Source organism: Lissotriton vulgaris, unplaced genomic scaffold (assembly GCF_964263255.1).
Source record: "Lissotriton vulgaris unplaced genomic scaffold, aLisVul1.2 SCAFFOLD_959, whole genome shotgun sequence".
Taxonomy (NCBI): Eukaryota; Metazoa; Chordata; class Amphibia; order Caudata; family Salamandridae; genus Lissotriton; species Lissotriton vulgaris.
Window position 1 is genome coordinate 382,932 of NW_028250762.1, and position 20,952 is coordinate 403,883.

Genomic DNA, 20,952 nt, shown 5'->3' on the forward strand with positions numbered 1-20,952 from the left:
CGCACCTAGACTGCCCAGAACCAACCCCCAATCGCACCATGTCTGACCCCTACCGTCCAGCACAAGCAAACCAAGGATACCAACTCCCCCTCCCATCTTTCGACGCCCCTTTCTGCCGTCGATAGTCAAGTGATAAATTACAAACGTTAAATCTAGTACCATTATAAATTACAACAAATATTATGCCAGTATTAATTATTTAGAAACATTCTACGCCATTGAGAATTATCAGATCAATACATGTAAGACAGGGAAAAACTATACATGTACCTTTACTAATGCTATAGGTGTCAAATTTGCTACTTTTATAACTATTGCCATTTCAAAGAACACAATTAATACTTTTAATATTGGAAAAACAAACATAACTCAAAAAATAATTACATTTCCACAACACCAATAGATCAAACTTCACTAATGTGAGACCTATTGCATTTCCAATGCTTGTTTCTTCACCTAGCATTGAGAAAGGCTTGGCTGCCGAACCACGACGTGGTTCTACCTTCATGCATGGAGGCATCCGTCCAACAAAAGTTCAGCAGTAAAGCTGGTGAATTGTTTATGGGACAAAAAGAATATATATATATATATATATATATATATATATATATATATATATATATCTATATATATTCTCGTACTTCACCCAAACCTTTCTCGTGCAAGTAGAAAAAGGATGAACACGCGTACCCAAAGTTCTTCGTGCCGTTTATTCCAAAACACCCTGCATCAAAGCCGCCATGACGCGTTTTGGTCCCACCTGGACCTTGATCACATGACGCCTTACGTACAGTTAGACGCCCTTTTAAAGTGCTAGTGTTACTTGAATTACAATCAGCCGTGCCATGCCAAGAATTGTAATGGAAAAAAGAATATACATATGTAATGTCAGCATAAATGCACCATGATGTTACATTTGATTTTGTCTATACAAATAGCAGCATTAATAAACATTTGTTAAGAATGTAGTACATATGGCAAATAACCACGGTAGATGGATATAAACCCAAGATACATGTCTGTTTAAAATTATAAATATTAAAATATGAGTATTTATAAAATGGCTATATAAACACGGATTCCACCATTAAAATACATAGGCGGTAAAACTAGGTGAAGTTCAATATGAAAGACCTCAAACCTATACACATGATTGTCTGAGAGATCTCAATGGTTAAGGTGCCTGTAGTTAAGGACACCGACCAACACCTCCCCAGTTATTCATTTTGCACCAGGATTATAATATTGCCAAGCATTCTGATATAATTGCTGGTTTTCAAAGCTTTAGGATACATCACATACTTTCATGATTTCACAGTATCTATAAATAAAAGTATGTCTGTCTGTCCTTTATGCATTACTACACCATTCATCTGATCGGCATGAAACTTTGGGAAGTTGTGGAGTACACTCCCGCGAAGGTTTGTGGCAAAAAAACCCCAAAAAATGTAAAAAAAAATAATTGTTAAAAGTTGTTGAGTACACACCCGCGAAGATTTCTGGCAAAAAAATAAAATAAAAAAATTGTTAAATATCGCCCCCCCTAGGCCCCCCCCCCCCCCCGGCCCCTCATAATCTTTCCAATACTGGACGTTTACAGTTTCCGGTGCGACTCGCTTTTGCAATGACCATAAACAGAGCACAAGGACAATCGCTTCAAGTGTGTGGACTAGATTTGGAGAATCCGTGCTTCTCACATGGACAACTGTATGTGGCCAGCTCACGCTTCGCAAAACCTTCTGATTTATTCGTGTACGCACCTGACGGAAAAAACAAAAAATACTGTGTACCCACAAGCACTCGCATAAATAAACAGAATTAAAACACTTTAAAATGTTTTCCATATTAAAGTGAATAAGTTTCAATAAAAATCACACAATGTAAATTAAATGTTATCATAACAAGTTTCTTTAAATTTCCTTTCTTCTGAAATCGCAGCAACGCGCAAGCTAGTATATATAAATATATATACACACATACATATACACACCCATCTATATCTAGTCACTGAAAAAAACAAGGTGAAATGTTCAGTTTTAAATTCTAAAAACCACTGAAGTTCAACATAATCATATAATTACCTTAGGGTATGTGTTATAGATTATTGAGATAATTCTAACTATAAATTGTGCCCTGCGCCATGCACACGGATATCATCAATGAGGTCAGGACCTTAGGGCAGGGACGCATGCCCGGACTCCTCCGCCTTTAAAAAAAAACCCAGGCCCTGGGAAATGGGGTTCCTAGGGCTGAAATCGGCCTGCAGAGTGGGGCTGCATGCCCCCCTTAACAACACATCCTGTACCCAGGAATATGGGGTCCCTGGGGTCAGGGGGACTGCAAGACCACTCCCTCTTAAAGCAGCCGGGCCCCAGGGGTTGGGTTCCCCAGAGCTGAAATTGACTTGAGGAGTGGGCCACGTATGCCCCTCCCCCAAAGTTGAAATATTTGTTCACCCAGGACCTGGACCCCCGGGAGGACTTTAAAAACCACAAGCGCTCTAGACACCACTTGTTTTTGTCAAAAAACGTGGCTGGGGATTCTCAGCGAATTCATAGCAAAATAAAAAAAACGTTTTTGGCCGAAGGCAGGGAAAATGGCTGCCACCACTTTATGGTTGAGATCTAGTTTTCTGCTAAATTTGGTGTAAATCCATTCAGCGGTTTAAGCTGTAGGTGTGTCTAAAGTTCCTATGGGAAAATGGATGTGGAAAACACCTTTTTTCTCGGCCTCTGCTTGAAGGATCAACACCACAAAACTTGCCATTTTCAAACTAGGCAAAACACTTTTTGGAAAGTTTTGCGGAGATTCATCAAACGGCGCCAAAGTTATCAGCAAAAGAAAAAATGTGTTTCCTATGGAACCAATATGATTTCAACAATAACTACCCAGTCGCCATCTGGGTAACATCTATATATATCCATCTATCATTATATATAAATATATACATATACACACACGTGTGTGTGTGTGTGTGTGCGTGCAGCATATATAAACACCATGAAAGAGGACTATGAAAGTACTATTAGTTGTTTAATTAGTTTTTGATTTTAGGCTTTATTCATTGGTATAAACATTTCGAAGTGAGGTCTTAAGCACTGTATTCGGTTTTAGAGTATTGGTTTGCATGGCTGTTGTGTAAGCTATGAATTGTAAATTTCAGTGGTTTTAGGTTTTCATTTTTAACCAAAGTCAGCCATACCTTCACTTTAACTTTTGTTTTTTTTTCATTGAACATACATAGCAAAGCCAGTGATAGCGCCTTTAGTTATGGTTTCTTCAGTTTTAATTAAAAATGATTTTATGGCTCTTCTTTTCATAACTTTGACTTTGAATGATGAATCTGCACAAAACATCTCTTAGAAAGTCTATCTATACAAATGAAAAACCAATAATTATTTGGGCAATCCCTCTCAAAAAGTGAGAGAGGAGTACAAGGAGCCTCAAAATCAACAGAGATGCTTTGACACTCAATATTCGGCCCATGTAGTGGTATTGTGGGTAATATGGGGTTAAAAATACCTGCTGGTATAAACCAGGCGCTTTTCTGGTAATGTTACACAAAAGGATAACCTTACAATGTACCACTCTACTCAAAGCACGCAAACGGAAAAACAAAAATGTTAATTCTTTTTATTTCTTGGGTTTACTATAGTACAATGAATTATTTTTTTTTATAATATTAAGTACACTGTAAAAAACAATCATTAGAAACGATTTTGCTGGGGTCCAAAATGTCCAGCTATCTTCACTTTTTGTGATACAGGATTCCACATGGAGGGCAAATTTCCCTAGTAAAAATTCAAGAAGAAACTCATAATTCCTCAGAGGTTATTCTGAATCAGTCGCCTCCTCCACCAGCTCAACCAATGGAGCATGCCTGTTTGCTTGAAAGCCTTCTTTGTAGTGCACTTTCTTTATGATGCCTGCCTTCGGAGCCCGTATGGTGTGCTGTGAAGAAAGCATACCTGTGGTTAATATTTGATTGAGAAATTATTAAGGCATTTCATCAAAGTATATATACACACACAGAAAACAAAACACTCAAATTAAGTAAATTATGAATTGTTGAAAAAAGGTAAAGAGTATATTTTGTATTATTCTCGAGATCTCAGATTACAAAGTGCATAGATCCAAGCAAATCGACATTTTAATCATATACATTAACTCCTTCACGAGTACCAAGAGATGCGATACATTCCAAGAACATGTTCTATTATACACAAGTGCATTTTCACCTCATACACACTTTTTCAGAATTTCAAACAATATATTTTCATACACACTAGTGCTCACGATTAATGAATTTATGTGCACCTATTGATCATTTAAACAGAATACCTCTAAAAAAATAACAAGATTGTGTTACACCCTTACTAGCAACATTGCACTGAAAAATAGTTTTTATTATAACTGACTCAAATAAGATGCACATTTGGATTCTTGTGGACTTATTTTTACAAGGGGTAAAATGAATGAATGCTAGTCTTCTTTTCATGAACATCATGCGAGAGATGATTAGACAGTTTATCATGTTTTGAGTTGTTGTACATGCATGCACCGGAATGATAAAACAACTTCATTTTCAAAATATAAGGCACATCGTGTACAGAGCCTACATCTGTAATTTTATAAGGCAACAATGTACTATCAAAGCATACACACAAACTTTCTTTAACTTCAGGGATGCCAGTAAGTAATTTTAAGGTACGCTGACTGCCTACAATCAAACTAGTTTTTTTTTGTTTGCTAGCTTAATTGCCACATTTTTTTGTAATTAAAATGTAAAATTGTGAATGCAATTAAAGGACAATTATCCTGTACTCAAACACTTGGCACTATCTACAATGACGTGCAGTTTCAAGGCAGTTCTTGTCAAAGTAATTTTTTATGCACCTTCAAGGCATTCAGATATCAAGGGCCAACAGGATATGTCAAATATTAATGGTTTGAAGATCCTTCCAACCTCAATGGTAACACACTGTGCAAGCCATCGAATCCGTGGCAATAAAAAAATGTCAACTGTTCCAATATGGTTTTCAGATTGAATCTTTGACCCAAAGTGTCAATACACCCAGAAAGCATAGTAATGTCATATGTTCCGAATAATTTATGTCCTGTGAATTCAGTATAATAATAATAATAACCTTGAATTTGTAAGCGCACAGCTACCTCCGAAGTGGTTTCCCGGCACTGGGAGCCCTTGGGAAGACTAAGCGAGCTATTGCCCAGAGACACATGGTGCTAGGCTGACCTGCTGCGAGCGATCGAACCATGAACCTCGTGGTCAAGAGTCAGGCACCCTGGCCGCTGCGCTACACTTCTTCCACCAGGATAGATTGAGCTTTAATACTCACCAAACCGCTATCTGCAAAGACATTTTCCATACCCTGTTGACCAGAGCACATTTAATACTTTTCCTATATTGCTGATGTATGGAAATGTACTGAGATTTAGTGCTAGTGACCTAGGGAATTCCTTCACGATATTCTCCCAGTATTGAAAAGAGGGGAAACTTGTTAAATGTGGTTTTCAGATAAAGCTTAAGTCAAAATTCCATAAGCGTGACACTCAAAGGAGTGATTGACCTATAACCAGAATACCAATTTCTGTAAAATTACAATATTCGGATATCAGGGTACGATTCATTCACATACTTTTAGTTGAAATCGCCTTACAATCATTTCAGAGTGTCTGATTGCATTGTATATGAACACAACACATAAAAAGAAGTAAATAAAATGTAGATACTCAAAAATGTTTTAGGCAATGTCTATTTTGTTTATTCGAGGAGGATTAAGCCAATGGATGTAATTGGTATGAATCTTGTGACCAACTGGTAGCATTAGTTAATGAAGGATGCCGTACAGTTCAACTCGCTCATGATGCTCCCAGATAAGCTGGTACGACAAACATAGGATCTTACGGTTCAGGAGTCAAAAGTAAATGCAGGCAGCATGTTCCACAGTTTTTGTGTAAATATTTTGAACCCAAACCCAAAGAACTTTAAATCTAACAGAAAATAACATCTATCGGGTCTGTGATCACAAACCACTTTTAATAACTGTTAACCTGTTAAAGTATTTCAAAGTCCACTCCGTTACTGGATTTATCTGCGGTGGGAGCACCATTTAAGCTACAAAACGTTTACCTTTGTCATTACATCTTTAAGCTTCTCACTGGAAAATTTATAGAAGCCTCAAGACATATCATGGGGGTAGTCTTTTTGTGCATCTTTTTAAACTCCTGTGCATGTAATAAGGTGGCCAGCACCTGGGATGTGTTTTGTACGTGTACTGTACAAAGGTTACTGAGCGAAGGACATGATGACCAGACTACTCAGTTACCCACGTTTTGGCTTTCATTTTCAAAGTGTCGTTTTGGCTCAGTTGAAGTGCATCATTTGGACAAACTCACTGATAACCTGAATTAAAAAAAAAAAAGAAATCCCAAGACTGGACAAGTAGTGTTCAAGTGGCAAGGAGAGAGCTGACCTGCCTAGTAATGAACAATTTTGGTATTAAATCCCCTGCCTAAGAGTCTCTGAAGCAAATAATCTTTGAGGAATTAATGGAAGTTACCATTCATAATTAAAGAGGACTTGAATGTTTATGAGTGAGAAGAAATCCAAGTTACTCAATTCGCAAGCATGTGACTGGCTACAAGACAGAATTCGATTTCTCGTTCAAACAGCAGCTCATAATTTGAAAGGATACTGCTTGTACATATGCATACTTGGAATCGTTTTTGCAACTATCAGGTAAGGACACAAGAAAGCTGCACCCCACAAAGACCAATCCAAGCGGATTACCCCTCATCACTCCTCCGCCACCACTCAAATCACCCCACCAGCATTACAACTCTCTCAGATAGGATAACATCACAACTTAACCATCTCCCCGGTGATCTGTCTCCCACTTCCCCCAGAACACCCACAGAGGCTCAACAATTCCAACTCCTTTACCTCACCTTAATGTCTCCACAGCCTACTTCACCTGTCCCTCCCATTCACAGTCTGTCCAACACATCCTGCTGCAGAACCTTACCCTTCTATATGAGCTAAACAAGGCTCGCCTTACAAGACCCCCAACTCACCCACTCTATAATGCTAGCTATATACATTCCTTCCTAACCTCTGCAATTATAAAAAGCACTTAAAATCCTATTATCTCAGTGCATATATACACTGACTTGGAGACCTTGTACTCAAAACTAGACATGATACTACAAGAGATAAGCTGCCTCTCTATCGAACTAAGCAGTATCAAATTATCACTATCATCTCTCATAAGTAACATCTACCGCCTTAGAATGTTCTTTAAATTTACCATTATGATCACATCTCCACTCCAAGGTTCAACAAAAACCCACAAACCCATGGAACCCAAGCTCAATGAAAGTCAGAAATCAAGGATTTCCTTGACCACTGTTAACGTAAACCCACAAACTGTCTCCCCACAACTGATATCTGAAATCCCCATTATTTTGCGAAAGAGGACGTGTTAACAGAATGGAAACAATGAGATGCAACCCAAACATTATCATTGAAATCCAGTCACGACACCTACAAACAACCCAGTTAAGTCCTCTTTGAAGTGTCTCCTTCATAATTGCAGATCCAAAGCAAAACACAAATTAGAGCTCTCTAATATGATCACCAACAATGATGCAGATGTTCTATTTCTAATGAAGAGCTGCTTCCATGACACCCTGCAGCCAGTTTCAGACTGACTTCTTCCTTTTAAAAATTAAATTATACATAAAACCTCCAATGAATGCAAAGAAATGAAAACAAGAGCTTATTGTCCTTCTCTTGGGATAAACTGAAACCAGATGACCCAATCCCCTCTATGTTCTACCCTATATATCACCAACCTAATCTGTTTAACGGATCATTGACTTTTATTATGAAAAAACCAACCATCTACATCCAATCACATCTTTAAAAATGACTTCAATTTACACTGGAAGGCCAAAAGTTACTTCTACACCTCAGAATCATCTGCCTTCTTACTCTGTGGTAACCAAACACACTGCCAGACTTACCCACAAAAGGGGTGTAATAGTCGCCCGAATAATTGCCAGTGAATTTAGCCATTAACCCTATTCCAGTCAAGGAGTCCGATAACTTCCCAATACCATTCTCCCTCACCATGTAGTGAAGAAAAATCAAGGATCAACAGAAGAAACCGAAACAATGGGTAAAAGAATATAAAGACATCAAGCTTGACTCATGCTCTGGTAGAATAACTGCATACCTGCAAAGCATCCCAACAAGCTCAGGATTCGCTAAAATAACTAATCTATACACAAACAACCCATCAATACAATCACTGATGGCCTACTCCTAAAACTCAAAAGGTAGAAATCCAAACGTTTATCACACTGATTCACAAAGCAACTAAACTTGGGTAGCAAAGCCCGCAGAATGGTAGAACGATTACGGTGTTCCAATCCCTTTTTAGAGAATCTTGAAAAACTTTACACCGAGAAAGAAATGCGAAACAAAAGCCTTGTGAGTTTTTTACTGGTGTAGGAAATAGCCACTGATGTGCAGATAGGAGGTGGATGGATGTGCTTAAAAGGTGAATTGTTTGTTTTGATTCATCTGTTGGTACTCCACACACACTACAATTTGTATAACAACTTGATTGCATATAATTTTAAACAGTAAATATAATGAGAAAAATAATCAAGGAAACATTGGTTTAAGACATGGATGCCTGCACATTTCTTGTCCTAAAGATGCGGTTACTTATACAGTCTAGTTTGCATAGAATTTAAAATCAACTTTTGATCAATTCTACAGTTTAAAAAGACATACATCTTTATCCTTTTAATCATGTGGTGAAGCCTGTCCATGGAATGTTTTCCAGAAAGATTTTCTCAAATGTTGAAACTTAAAAGTAACAGCTATGTATAGGCTTAAACAGTGGTCTAAAAGGTAACATAGCAGAATGGTTTCCTCTCACTGAACTGGAGTATAAAGAACTGAAGAGCACCAAAATTACAAAAAGTGACAAAAGAGTTATACACACACCAACAGCCAAACCACCAAACACGCAAGCAACAACTGCCAGGGGACAGAGCCTCTTTTTTTTTTAATAGGTATTTTTATTTTGCATCATAAACAAGGAAAAAAACTGCACAGTCAACAGGTGTATGTCCACAATATAATCAAAATATTAACACTGAACATCCACCTGTACCCGCCCCACTTACCTGCCCCTTACCAGACCTCACTCAGCCGATACATTCTTAACACCTTGCGTGCTGCCGTCAGCTGTTGGCCGACGGGAGCACTACCTCGCTAGTGCTGCCGTCGGCCAACAGCGGACGCAGCCCCGCCCACCTAATAGAACGCCCGCACCACGGCAGAAAAACCGCCGCGGTTAAGGCGTTAAAAAGGAAAGAAAACAGTCAACAGCAGCCGTTCATAGGCAAGTATCACATAAATACATAGTACGACACCCGTGGTTGGGTGGTCGCGGTTTCCTGGGTCTGTCCCACACCGTCTCCTATTATGTCCAGTGAATAGTATCAATCAATCAAAGACATTTATAGAGCGCACTACATACCCGTAGGGTCTCAAGGCGCTGGGGGAGGGGGGGGGGGCCGCTACTGCTCGAACAGTAGCGGCACCCCTTGTGGTACTTTCAGGGGCAACCCCTACTGGCATATGTGACAGTTTCTGCCGCCATTTACATATCAATGCCACGTCTCCACTCCTGCATCGTCGGCCTTTCAAACGACACACGGAAACGGGCTATGTCCCCATACGCTACCACACAGCCTAGCCCACAAAGTAGTACCTTGGCTTATGGCAGGTCGATGTCGTTGGGGACCCCCAAAAGGGTGAATTTTTATTCTAATGGGATACATTTTTCAAGGACTTTACTGAGTTCCCCAGTGATGGCCACCCAGTATTCTTGGATTAATTGGCATCCCCAGTAAGGATCCGTCCCCCCAATGCATTGCAAGCAGTTCGGGTCTTGTGCCCTCTAAAAAATATGTAGTCTCCGTCTATCGTAATAGACTCTGTGGAAATGTTAAATTGGATCAATTGTGACCTTGATTTTATTGCCACCACTCGGGTGCTTCAGGGCAGCCTCCCAATCGATTTCTTACATGTCTCCTACATCACACACCCATTTCTTTCGCAGCCCGTTTAGGCTGTTGGGCAAGTTGTTATTCAATGTTTTGCAGTTTCGGGCGACCGCTCCCTTTCCCAGGTCCTCGGTCAACAACCGCTCTTCCAATGGAGCTTACTCTGCGATGCCCTGTCCAGGTAGCCGCTCGGCCTGCCAAGAATGCCTTATTTGTGCATACTTCAGGAATTGGTTGGCGTTCATCCCATACTCATGTTGCAGCGAGGAGAACAGCAAAATAACCCAATTCTCAAGCAAACCCCTATCTTAGAGATCCCAGGCTTCAAATCCCTGTAATATCTGCATCTCCATGAGCCAGTTCCCCTCCCATAAGGGCGTTTCCAGTGTGGGTCTACAGTAAGAGCCCAGACATGTTGTGGCTTTTCCCTATGCTTCTATGGCTACCTGGGTGGCTGGGAGAAGATGTTGCGCCCCTTTACCCCATATAAGTAGTGTATACATGACTATTTTCTCCTTTTCGCCCGTAGACTAAAAGTGGAGTGATCTATTCGGGCAAATAGCCAGTCATTAATATTAATTAGCTGGCTGCCCAGTAGTAAGCTGAAAGGTCGGGTAAAGCTATTACCCGTTGTATGGGTTATGTTGTAGTGTCTTTAGGGCAATTCTGGGGTGTCCCCTCTTCTGCAGCGGGGTTTGCATGTCACCCTCCAACTTGACAAAGACATCCCTAGGAATCCAGTAAAATGTGTTCTGCAGAAGATATAGCAGCTTATGGAGAAAAATCTTTTTAGGTCGAGCCTTTACCATTCCGCAGGAATGGGAAATGGGGAGAATTCAAGTCGGCTATTTTCTCTTCAAACCAAAGGGCTTTTAGCCGCGGTTTTCTTGCAGTGCCCGTGAACCACGTGATAACATGCACGCGCATTCAGGGCCAGCCAGCCCAGCACATCAAAGGGCTTCTCCTCCCCTAATTATTCATGGCCGGCCGCAGGCCGGCCGTACTTTCAGTTTCCCCAGAACGGCTAATTAGGGGAGGAGAAGCCCTTTGATGTGCTTCACACCAATGCGCCTCAGTCATTCCTCTTCTTTGTATTTGCTTCCAGACTCCGATCTGCTCATGTGCACAAGACGCTTTACACATTACACTCATCTGCCTGAAGTGGGAGTTTTAAACAAGCAAAGCTGGTCCTTCTGTACTTGCAGTTTCACTTCTAATGTGTGTTGTTATTTATCATGATTTTTAGCTGAGGTGTATCACGCTTGTTCATGAGTTTGATCTCTTCATACTGTCAAATGTTTTCTAAGTTGTTTTTGATTGTCTTACCACTGGAGGTCTCCCTGTGCTACATTTAGCCTCTGACACATGCAACGCCACTCAACCACGCAACGCCACTCAACCACGCAACACCACTCAACCACGCAACACCACTCAACCACGCAACACCACTCAACCACGCAACGCCACTCAACCACGCAACGCCACGCAACTACGCAACGCCACGCAACTACGCAACGCCACGCAACTACGCAACGCCACGCAACTACGCAACGCCACTCAACTACGCAACGCCACTCAACTACGCAACGCCACTCAACTACGCAACGCCGCTCAACTACGCAACACCGCGCAACTACGCAACGCCGCAATGCCACGCAACTACGCAACGCCACTCACACATGCAACGCCACGCAACTACGCAACGCCACGCAACTACGCAACGCCACGCAACTACGCAACGCCACGCAACTACGCAACGCCACGCAACTACGCAACGCCACGCAACTACGCAACGCCACGCAACTACGCAACGCCACTCACACATGCAACGCCACGCAACTACGCAACGCCACGCAACTACGCAACGCCACGCAACTACGCAACGCCACGCAACTACGCCACGCAACAACGCAACGCCACGCAACAACGCAACGCCACTCAACTACGCAACGCCACTCAACTACGCAACGCCACTCAACTACGCAACGCCACTCAACTACGCAACGCCACTCAACTACGCCACGCAACTACGCCACGCCACGCAACTACGCAACGCCGCAATGCCACGCAACTACGCAACGCCACGCAACAACGCAACACCACTCAACAACGCAACGCCACTCAACTACGCAACGCCACTCAACTACGCAACGCCACTCAACTACGCAACGCCACTCAACTACGCAACGCCACTCAACTACGCAACGCCACTCAACTACGCACACATGCAACGCCACTCACACATGCAACGCCACTCACACATGCAACGCCACACTACGCAACGCCACTCAACTACGCAACGCCACTCAACTACGCAACGCTGCGCAACTACGCAACGCCGCAACGCCACGCAACTACGCAACGCCACGCAACTACGCAACGCCACGCCACGCAACTACGCAACGCCACTCACACATGCAACGCCACGCAACTACGCAACGCCACGCAACTACGCAACGCCACGCAACTACGCAACGTCACGCAACTACGCAACGCCACGCAACAACGCAACGCCACGCAACAACGCAACGCCACTCAACTACGCAACGCCACTCAACTACGCAACGCCACTCAACTACGCAACGCCAATCAACTACGCCACGCCGCGCAACTACGCAACGCCGCGCAACTACGCAACGCCACGCAACTACGCAACGCCACGCAACAACGCAACGCCACTCACACATGCAACACCACTCAACTACGCAACGCCACTCAACTACGCAACGCCGCTCAACTACGCAACGCCGCTCAACTACGCAACGCCGCTCAACTACGCAACGCCGCTCAACTACGCAACGCCGCTCAACTACGCAACGCCGCTCAACTACGCAACGCCGCTCAACTACGCAACGCCGCTCAACTACGCAACGCCGCGCAACTACGCAACGCCGCTCAACTACGCAACGCCGCGCAACTACGCAACGCCGCAATGCCACGCAACTACGCAACGCCACGCAACAACGCAACGCCACTCACACATGCAACGCCACTCACACATGCAACGCCACTCACACATGCAACGCCACTCACACATGCAACGCCACTCACACATGCAACGCCACTCACACATGCAACGCCACTCAACTACGCAACGCCGCTCAACTACGCAACGCCGCTCAACTACGCAACGCCGCTCAACTACGCAACGCCGCTCAACTACGCAACGCCGCTCAACTACGCAACGCCGCTCAACTACGCAACGCCGCTCAACTACGCAACGCCGCGCAACTACGCAACGCCGCGCAACTACGCAACGCCGCAATGCCACGCAACTACGCAACGCCACGCAACAACGCAACGCCACTCACACATGCAACGCCACTCACACATGCAACGCCACTCACACATGCAACGCCACTCACACATGCAACGCCACTCAACTACGCAACGCCACTCAACTACGCAACGCCACTCAACTACGCACACATGCAACGCCACGCACACATGCAACGCCACTCACACACGCAACGCCACTCACACACGCAACGCCACTCACACACGCAACGCCACTCACACACGCAGCGCCACTCACACACGCAGCGCCACTCACACACGCAGCGCCACTCACACACGCAGCGCCACTCACACACGCAACGCCACTCACACACGCAACGCCACTCACACACACAACGCCACTCACACACACAACGCCACTCACACACGAAAAACCACTCACGTTGCCAATAGGTCTCGCAGTACGACAGTTGGAGCCATTACAATTGCAAATAACAATGCCTTTCACTTTGGTTATCATTTTAAATACATAAAGGGCTTTGTCATTTACAAAACCAATAGCTCCAACTTTCCTACTGCGAGACCTATTGGCAACGCCAGTGCTTGTTTGACATAGCTGCTCACCCCGGCAACCTAAGGGGCAACCCTCTCCACGAGGACAGAACCTCTTAAGCATAACATTGCTCATTGACAACTCAGATGGGAGTACCAGCATGCAGGCTGGTAATTTAAAAAACACAAATCTTGCAAGATCTTCAATGAAATACAATGCAATCCAAAACCAAAAGAATAAGATGGCGCTCTAAATGTATGACGCACTGTACATTTCAAGGACTATGGCTGGATGGGAACTGTAGAAAATGGATTAAAGCAAACAGAAAAACAACATAAATTCGAATTTTCTCTTCTATAAGCTTGTGGGTTTTCTTGTTGTTTTTTAAAATTTAGAAAACAGTTAAAAAACTAAACACGTCTTAGGCTTATGCTTGCATGTTTTTCCAGCCCGTTCAAGAATCATGCAGGTTTTTATAAAATCATGATCCCCCAACAATGACAAGATATGCTTTCTATGAATTAAAATAGCTCCCAAAACCAAGTAGGCTTGCCTGAATCAAAGAAAATGTAGGTTTAGTCTATTGTGTAGCAGTACATGGCTAATTGAAGCATCACAGAGAAAGCCCAAGCATAAAATGTGAGATCATACCTTTGCTCCGACCTCTTAGGCATAGGGTTTGCAGCACATTCAAAACACCATCATTCAGGTTAGGCAAACAGTTCTGTGCTTGCAATGAATATCCAATGTTAATATACAATTCACCCTTAGTGTGTGATCTGCCCATCTTAAAATACATCAGCAAAAGTGCATTCTGAGTAAATAATCTGCATACCTTCTCTCAAAGCTAAATGTACGAGGAAGAGGACATTTGTAGAAAAAGAATGCCATTATGTCCATATCTTGCTAGTTCAAAGTCTGCATTAAATGAATTGCACATTTACCATTGTTGTCAAACTATTTCACTTAAAATAGGGGTATGCGTAAACTTACTAAAACATTTTCTAGGAGAAATCAAAACATTGTGTGCATACAGTTTAATGTATATCATAGGTAACCTACAGCAAGAATAATAAATTATTCCTCGACTAAGAATGTGTGTATTAAAAATTGCTTCTTTTTATTACAACCTTTAAATATTTCCACTCTTTTCAGCAAAACAGTTAAATTAAACTTCAACAACTCAGCCAACGATGTTTGTTCCACATACAGAACTTCTTCAGGGCTATTGGCTCATTGTTTTCGTAAAGTTCATAAGCTTGAGATGGGATTAATGTTACCAATATTAGTGAAAGATTTAACTGGTTTGGGGAAAATAGTAATAGACAGCGTACACAACAAGGCTCTGGTAAGACCATGTAACGAAAAAGCTTGTATGTTTTACATCTATTCCTATAAAAAATAAGGGGACAACAGAAATATTGAAGAACTGTTAGCAAATTTGTTCTAGAACTGTTCCATAATACTGAATCGTGAATGGGTACTATAATTTTAACGGCTTATTAGATTTATTTTTGAAAACAGACTTTATTGAGCTTTTATCAAACAGTTGTGTAAGTTTCACCAAGGAACAGCAATGCTTTGAGCTATATCAGAATCAGTCCATTGAGTTCTCTACTTTTAACCCTCAACATTGGTAATAGTCAGTGCTCAACACTGAAAACAGCCCCCAACTGGTGGATCCTCTCCTACTTCATTCTCCGGGTTCAACAATTCAACTAACGCTGTCCATGCCCTAGCTGTCTCTAGTGTCTTCTGGCTCCTGTTTTTTTTGGCTATTTGCAACCTGACTGCCCCCTCACAGTCTGCCCATTTTATGAATTATGTTTGTATGGTAGGGCCCCCTCTTAATTTCCAGTCGCTGGTGAGGTCTCTTTTTGCTAGCACCATGCCAAGTTCCCGGAAACTACTCATCACTTTATTTTTAGCCATATGGGGGAACCAGTGTAGCAGGCAATACCCAGGCATTGCTGCTATTTCTCTTCCGGTCACGTCTGCTAAGGTTGTGGCTACCTCTTCTCAATGGTTCTCTGCACTCGCAGAGTCAAAAGGGACAGGCAGCGCAGGCGGTACTCTGACTGGGTCTACGGCCTCTCCGTGTCTCACTAGGCTGCTTCCTGTGCTGTCCTTTGGCGTGCGGCTAAGTGCAGATCCGCGGCCCACTACAGCAGGTCAGGTCAGTCTTATTGCGCAAAGGGTTTCTGGCCTATGCGATCAGTTGCTCTTCAATGGCTGCCTCACTTGTGCACTTCTGCTGACTTCCTTTGAACTGAGCTATCTGCGCTGTCTTCTCTTGACTGCAACCACCCCAGCATCTCTCACCTCAGGCATTGTAGGATCCTAGGGGTGCTCCCTCCAGTCCTCTCTCGTGCCGCCACCAAACCTCTGGTGGTCGTGCCCGCTGCAATGTCATTGGCCCGGCCAAGTTTGCGCCGGGCCAATGCCTCGCTTCCCCCAGCTCGACACTAGGCCCAGGGTTACTATGCCCCATCGGAGACCTCAATCTGTGTGGCCGCATCCTCCACTCATGCCTCTCCACCTGTGATAGCAGCTGGTATGGGGTTGCTAGGGGTGCAGCACCGATGTTCCCAGGGAGCCCGCTTAGTCGAGAGTGACCCCGCTGATGTGACGACCCTAGGGCAGGCTTCTCCACTTCGCAGCATCATTCACGGGTCTTCCCCATGCCCTGTAGGGAATCGCCCGGCATTGTGCTTCGTCTCATTGGCATTTGGGGCGCTTCCCTGCAGTCTTGCAGGATCACGCTTCTTGCCGCTCGTTCCGGGCCTGTTGCACTTTGCCGGAGGCCCCACCAATGCAGTCACTACCCCCACTCGCTCAGTCCCACCGTCAGTAGCAGCACAAGGGTTACCAGGCTCCCAGCATCAATGCCCACAGGGTGCCCGCCTATGTGAAAGCAACCTCCGCTGGTGCACCGTCGCTGTAACAGGATTCTACGCCTCACGGCGGCACTCACAGGCTTTATCGGAGCTCCACAGCGAGTCGCCCGATGACGCACTGTGGTCTGCCGGAAGTCACTTCTTGAGGCTTGCCTCTGCTGCCTCCGAGGCACAACCTCGTCCTTCCGACACAGATGCCAGCCGCCTCAGCTCCTCTCCCCGATCTTCAGAGCTTTCCGCCCCCCTGCATTGCAGCCGCCATCTTGATTCTCTCGGCGTGTATCCCGCCGGCCAAAAATCTGGCAATTTTACCACTTTGCAGGACCACTGTTCTGGGTTATGCTGAAGCAGCTTGCCCCTGGGGGCTTTCAGCCTCGACTCAGGATAGTTCTAATCGGGGGATATGCCGTCCAGAGCTCCGCAGACCGCTCCCGAATACATTGGCACCAGGCCACGCCCCTTCTTTAACAGCTAATTAGATAAACTTTTTTTTCTCTTTTTTTAAACTGCATGCACCACAAATGCTAAAACCATATTGCAGTTAAAGAGAGGGGGCATTAGCGCCCACAATACAGTTCAACATTAAAGCAAGACTTACCTCCATTTTCATAGCGATCATAACCATAAGAGGATCTCCAATCTGCACTCTATCACCTTCTTTCACAAATACCTGGTGTTTAGGACAGATGAACGACTTAGTGAAAACATGGACATTAACTTGTGGTTCAAAGTCACATTTACAGATTTGTGGCTCTCTAGTAGCTCATCTTTGTGGTGCCGCAATTTGAATGCCTCCTGACAATACCAGGCTACTTAAAGCATGTGACTTCTTTGTATAGAAATGAATTCCAAACAATGGTGGCTGGGTAATTTGGTGCATACATACTCAGTGTAAAATATCAGACAAAACAATACAGCCGATTAATCACAATATATCACAGATGCTCGAAGATGAAGAAAAGCCACCAAGTCTTCTTCAATAGGAACAATGTCCATAGCATAAAAAAAGATCTCAAGCACTCCAAAATGATCGATAACAAGTTCCTTCAAGTTCAGTCTTCTGATGTCCTTTATTTGCATACAATAGTTAGTAGTTCTTTGAAGTTTTCTCCACTCACTAGCCAACACGTGTTTTGTCTTAGGTTAATACACCAACAGACTTCTTCAGGGCTAGAACAAGTAATAAATGGTTCCATATGAGAAACATTTAGTATACATTGAACCGTGATCCAGGTCAGTCTGACCAGAATCACCACAAAAGTGCAAAAAACAAAATGAAAATAAAGGGATAATATTATGCCACATATTCCCGGACGTCATAGTACTGAAACTGCAAACCAAGCGTAGGACACATAAATATGTAAAAAATAAATAGTAAAAGTGTAAACCGTGTTTATAATACCGTAGTTCGATAATTGAGTGATACACCGCTAACGATTGGCACCCGTCAAAAGGATCAGGAATGGAAAAATCAGAAAACAAAAGAAACCTTCCAACTAACAAATGTGTTCAAAAGGAAATTAATATATTGCAGGCTCACCTAACATCATATAAGCACCTCAAATCAAAAATCAAAGTTCAATTATGTGTACTTATATATATAGAATTCTGAAAGAGAATAACTAGGAATCTATTGTAAAATAATTCGCTCATCCACAGAGCAGCAGGATGACAATTTAAAAAAACCCAAAACAGGGTTCTTAGTTATAGCACGGTATCGAACTCTGAATATATAAAATAACCATCATGTCACATAATCTACTCATAGCCCACATAACACTCATATAATTTGGACTGATAGGCACTCATTAGTGATGACGCAAATTAGTCAGCCCCCACAGAACCCGCAAACAAATACAATAAACCACCAGGTAATCTTTACATTAGCTGGGCATGCAGCTTGTGGGATTTCAACTCTTAACCAATCACTGGTGTAAGCGTACATTAGTCAATCCACACAGGACTCCACAAATAACCATTCAAGGATACAAGCACCCTTTGATCAGCCTACACTGGACTAAGGATCTTAGCCATTTGGAGAGTATTCCCGTCTCAAGTCACGAGGACTTCATCGGTGTTCTGTTGCTGCTCCATCTTGAAGTAGTATTTATACTTATTAGAGAAAGGGCTACTCACAAGTTAAATGGGCATGGTAAAGTCACACTATATTTAAGGGAGAAATACTACAATCAAAACAAACTCAGTAAACCACAAATCATATCAAGGTAAAGCTAACAGGCGCATATCGAATGTATTAAACAGGTTATAAAATTTATAAAGTCTGGTCCACTACTTAATTTTTTTTTTTAGACAATGTAGTAGAAAACGAGCCGTTAGTCAAAGTTTAAAATACAAATACTAACAAGAATATGGGGACATGTATTGACTATAACTACCTACTTCTGACAACATATATAAACACACACACACACACAATTGAACTTCGATTCTTGATTTGGGATGCTTATATGATAGGTGAGCCCACAATATGTTAATTACCTTTTGAGCATGTATGGTAGTTGAATCGTTTCTTCTTTTGCTGATTATCCATTCCTTATTCTTTTGATAGGAGTCAATTGTTAGCTGTGTATCACTCAATTATCTAACTATGATATTATAAACATGGTTTACACTTTTGCTTTTTATTATGACTTATTTATGAGTCATACACTTGGTTTACAGTTTCAGTACTATGACGCCTGGGAATATGTGGAGTATTAATATCCTCTTATTTTCATTTTCTACTTTGTGGTGATTCTGGTCAGACTGACCTGGGTGACTGTTCAAGGTATACAAAGTGTTTCCCTTATTGAACATTTATTAATTGTTATTCTAGTCCTGATGAAGTCAGTTAGTGCATTAACCTAAGACAAAACACGTGTTGGCTAGTGTGTGCAGAAAACGTCAAAGGACTACCGACTATTGTATGCATATAAAGGACATCAGAAGACTGAACTGAAGGAAAGTTATCAATTATTTTACAGAACTTGAGATTTTTCGCTTTCTATGTATAGTCACAGCGGAGAAACACAGTCAAAGAAAATGTATTAACTCTAGATATTCAATAGTGTTATGTTTTTTATTAACAACTATTGTAGATGGGGCAGTTCTAAGCAAGTGTGTTGCAAAGAGACTTACCTGAAGTAATACCTGAAGTAATACATTTCACACACTATTGGTAAAGCAGACTAAATATTTGTTCTCTTCCTCTACCATGAAGAGCAATATTAAAAAAATAAAAAATAAAAATTCTCTTTTTACATATCGCAACAATCTTTTTTTTCCTACTAAAATGATGTACTGCGCTTTCAACTGTGAAACTAAGTTGGCAATGGTAACTAACAGGTGCACACTAGGGAGAGCAGGTGTAGACAGATACAGTTGTGCTGCTGGACTGTTACCTTCAGAGAATGATACAACACATACAGTACCAAAGCTTTATCCATAATCAATGGTAAGGCTAGGGTAGAATGATGTCAAGCAAAGCAGAGAACCACGTTCAGGGCTTTGATAAAGGGTGTGCTGCATCCCAAATATGCTGTATCCAAAGTTGCCCCAGAGAAAAGACTACAATAGGCTCTTTGAACAAACAGTCAGAACAAAAATAATTACAAGATCAGTTTGATAGCTGGAAGCACAAGACAGTGGCAGTTCAAGTAGAGAGAAGACAATTAAACTGGTCCGGCTCCGAGGGGATGACACGTTTTTATAAAATATGGCACTGAAAACAATATTTCTAATCTACAAATATAGCAAAAACACATTCTGGGGAAGACATTTACACATTAATCATGAGGCAAATGCTTTGTTGTTGAGCCTAAAATCTTTTTGACGGCTTATAGCCATTACTTGGTTTTCTTTCTAATAGTGACTGGTCACATATGCGTTAGCCAATGCGGACTGCTGCAGAATATCTTTGACATGAAGGTTGAAAATGTACTATTTGCCATGTTAAAGTTATCCTTTGAAAAGTAATTGTTTTTTAAATCCCTCCAATTTACCTTTTCAATGGTCCCAGTCATCGGTGCAACTGCCCCAGCTTGTGTTGTTGTGGTAGTAACTTCAGATAGGTACTTGGGTACGGGGATACTAATCTGAGCGCTGCCTTCCTTTACGAATTGAAGAATAAACATAAGAATTAAAAAGGGATGAACACAA

The 20,952-nt window shown here is 42.5% G+C and overlaps 1 protein-coding gene across 2 annotated transcripts in view; it reads right to left on the bottom strand.

The window, feature by feature from the left end:
* Positions 1-3,619: 3,619 nt before the first annotated feature.
* Positions 3,620-20,952, bottom strand: part of MCCC1 (methylcrotonyl-CoA carboxylase subunit 1) — an 80,865-nt gene continuing 63,532 nt past the window's right edge. For both annotated transcript variants that reach the window (XM_086950649.1, XM_086950650.1), the window contains exons 17-19: positions 20,796-20,903; positions 17,393-17,464; positions 3,620-3,951 (exon numbers count right to left, since the gene is read on the bottom strand). In XM_086950649.1, the coding sequence (XP_086806775.1) occupies positions 3,832-3,951; positions 17,393-17,464; positions 20,796-20,903 (300 nt within the window). In that variant the 3' untranslated portion in view covers positions 3,620-3,831. The remainder of the gene's footprint in view (positions 3,952-17,392; positions 17,465-20,795; positions 20,904-20,952) is intronic.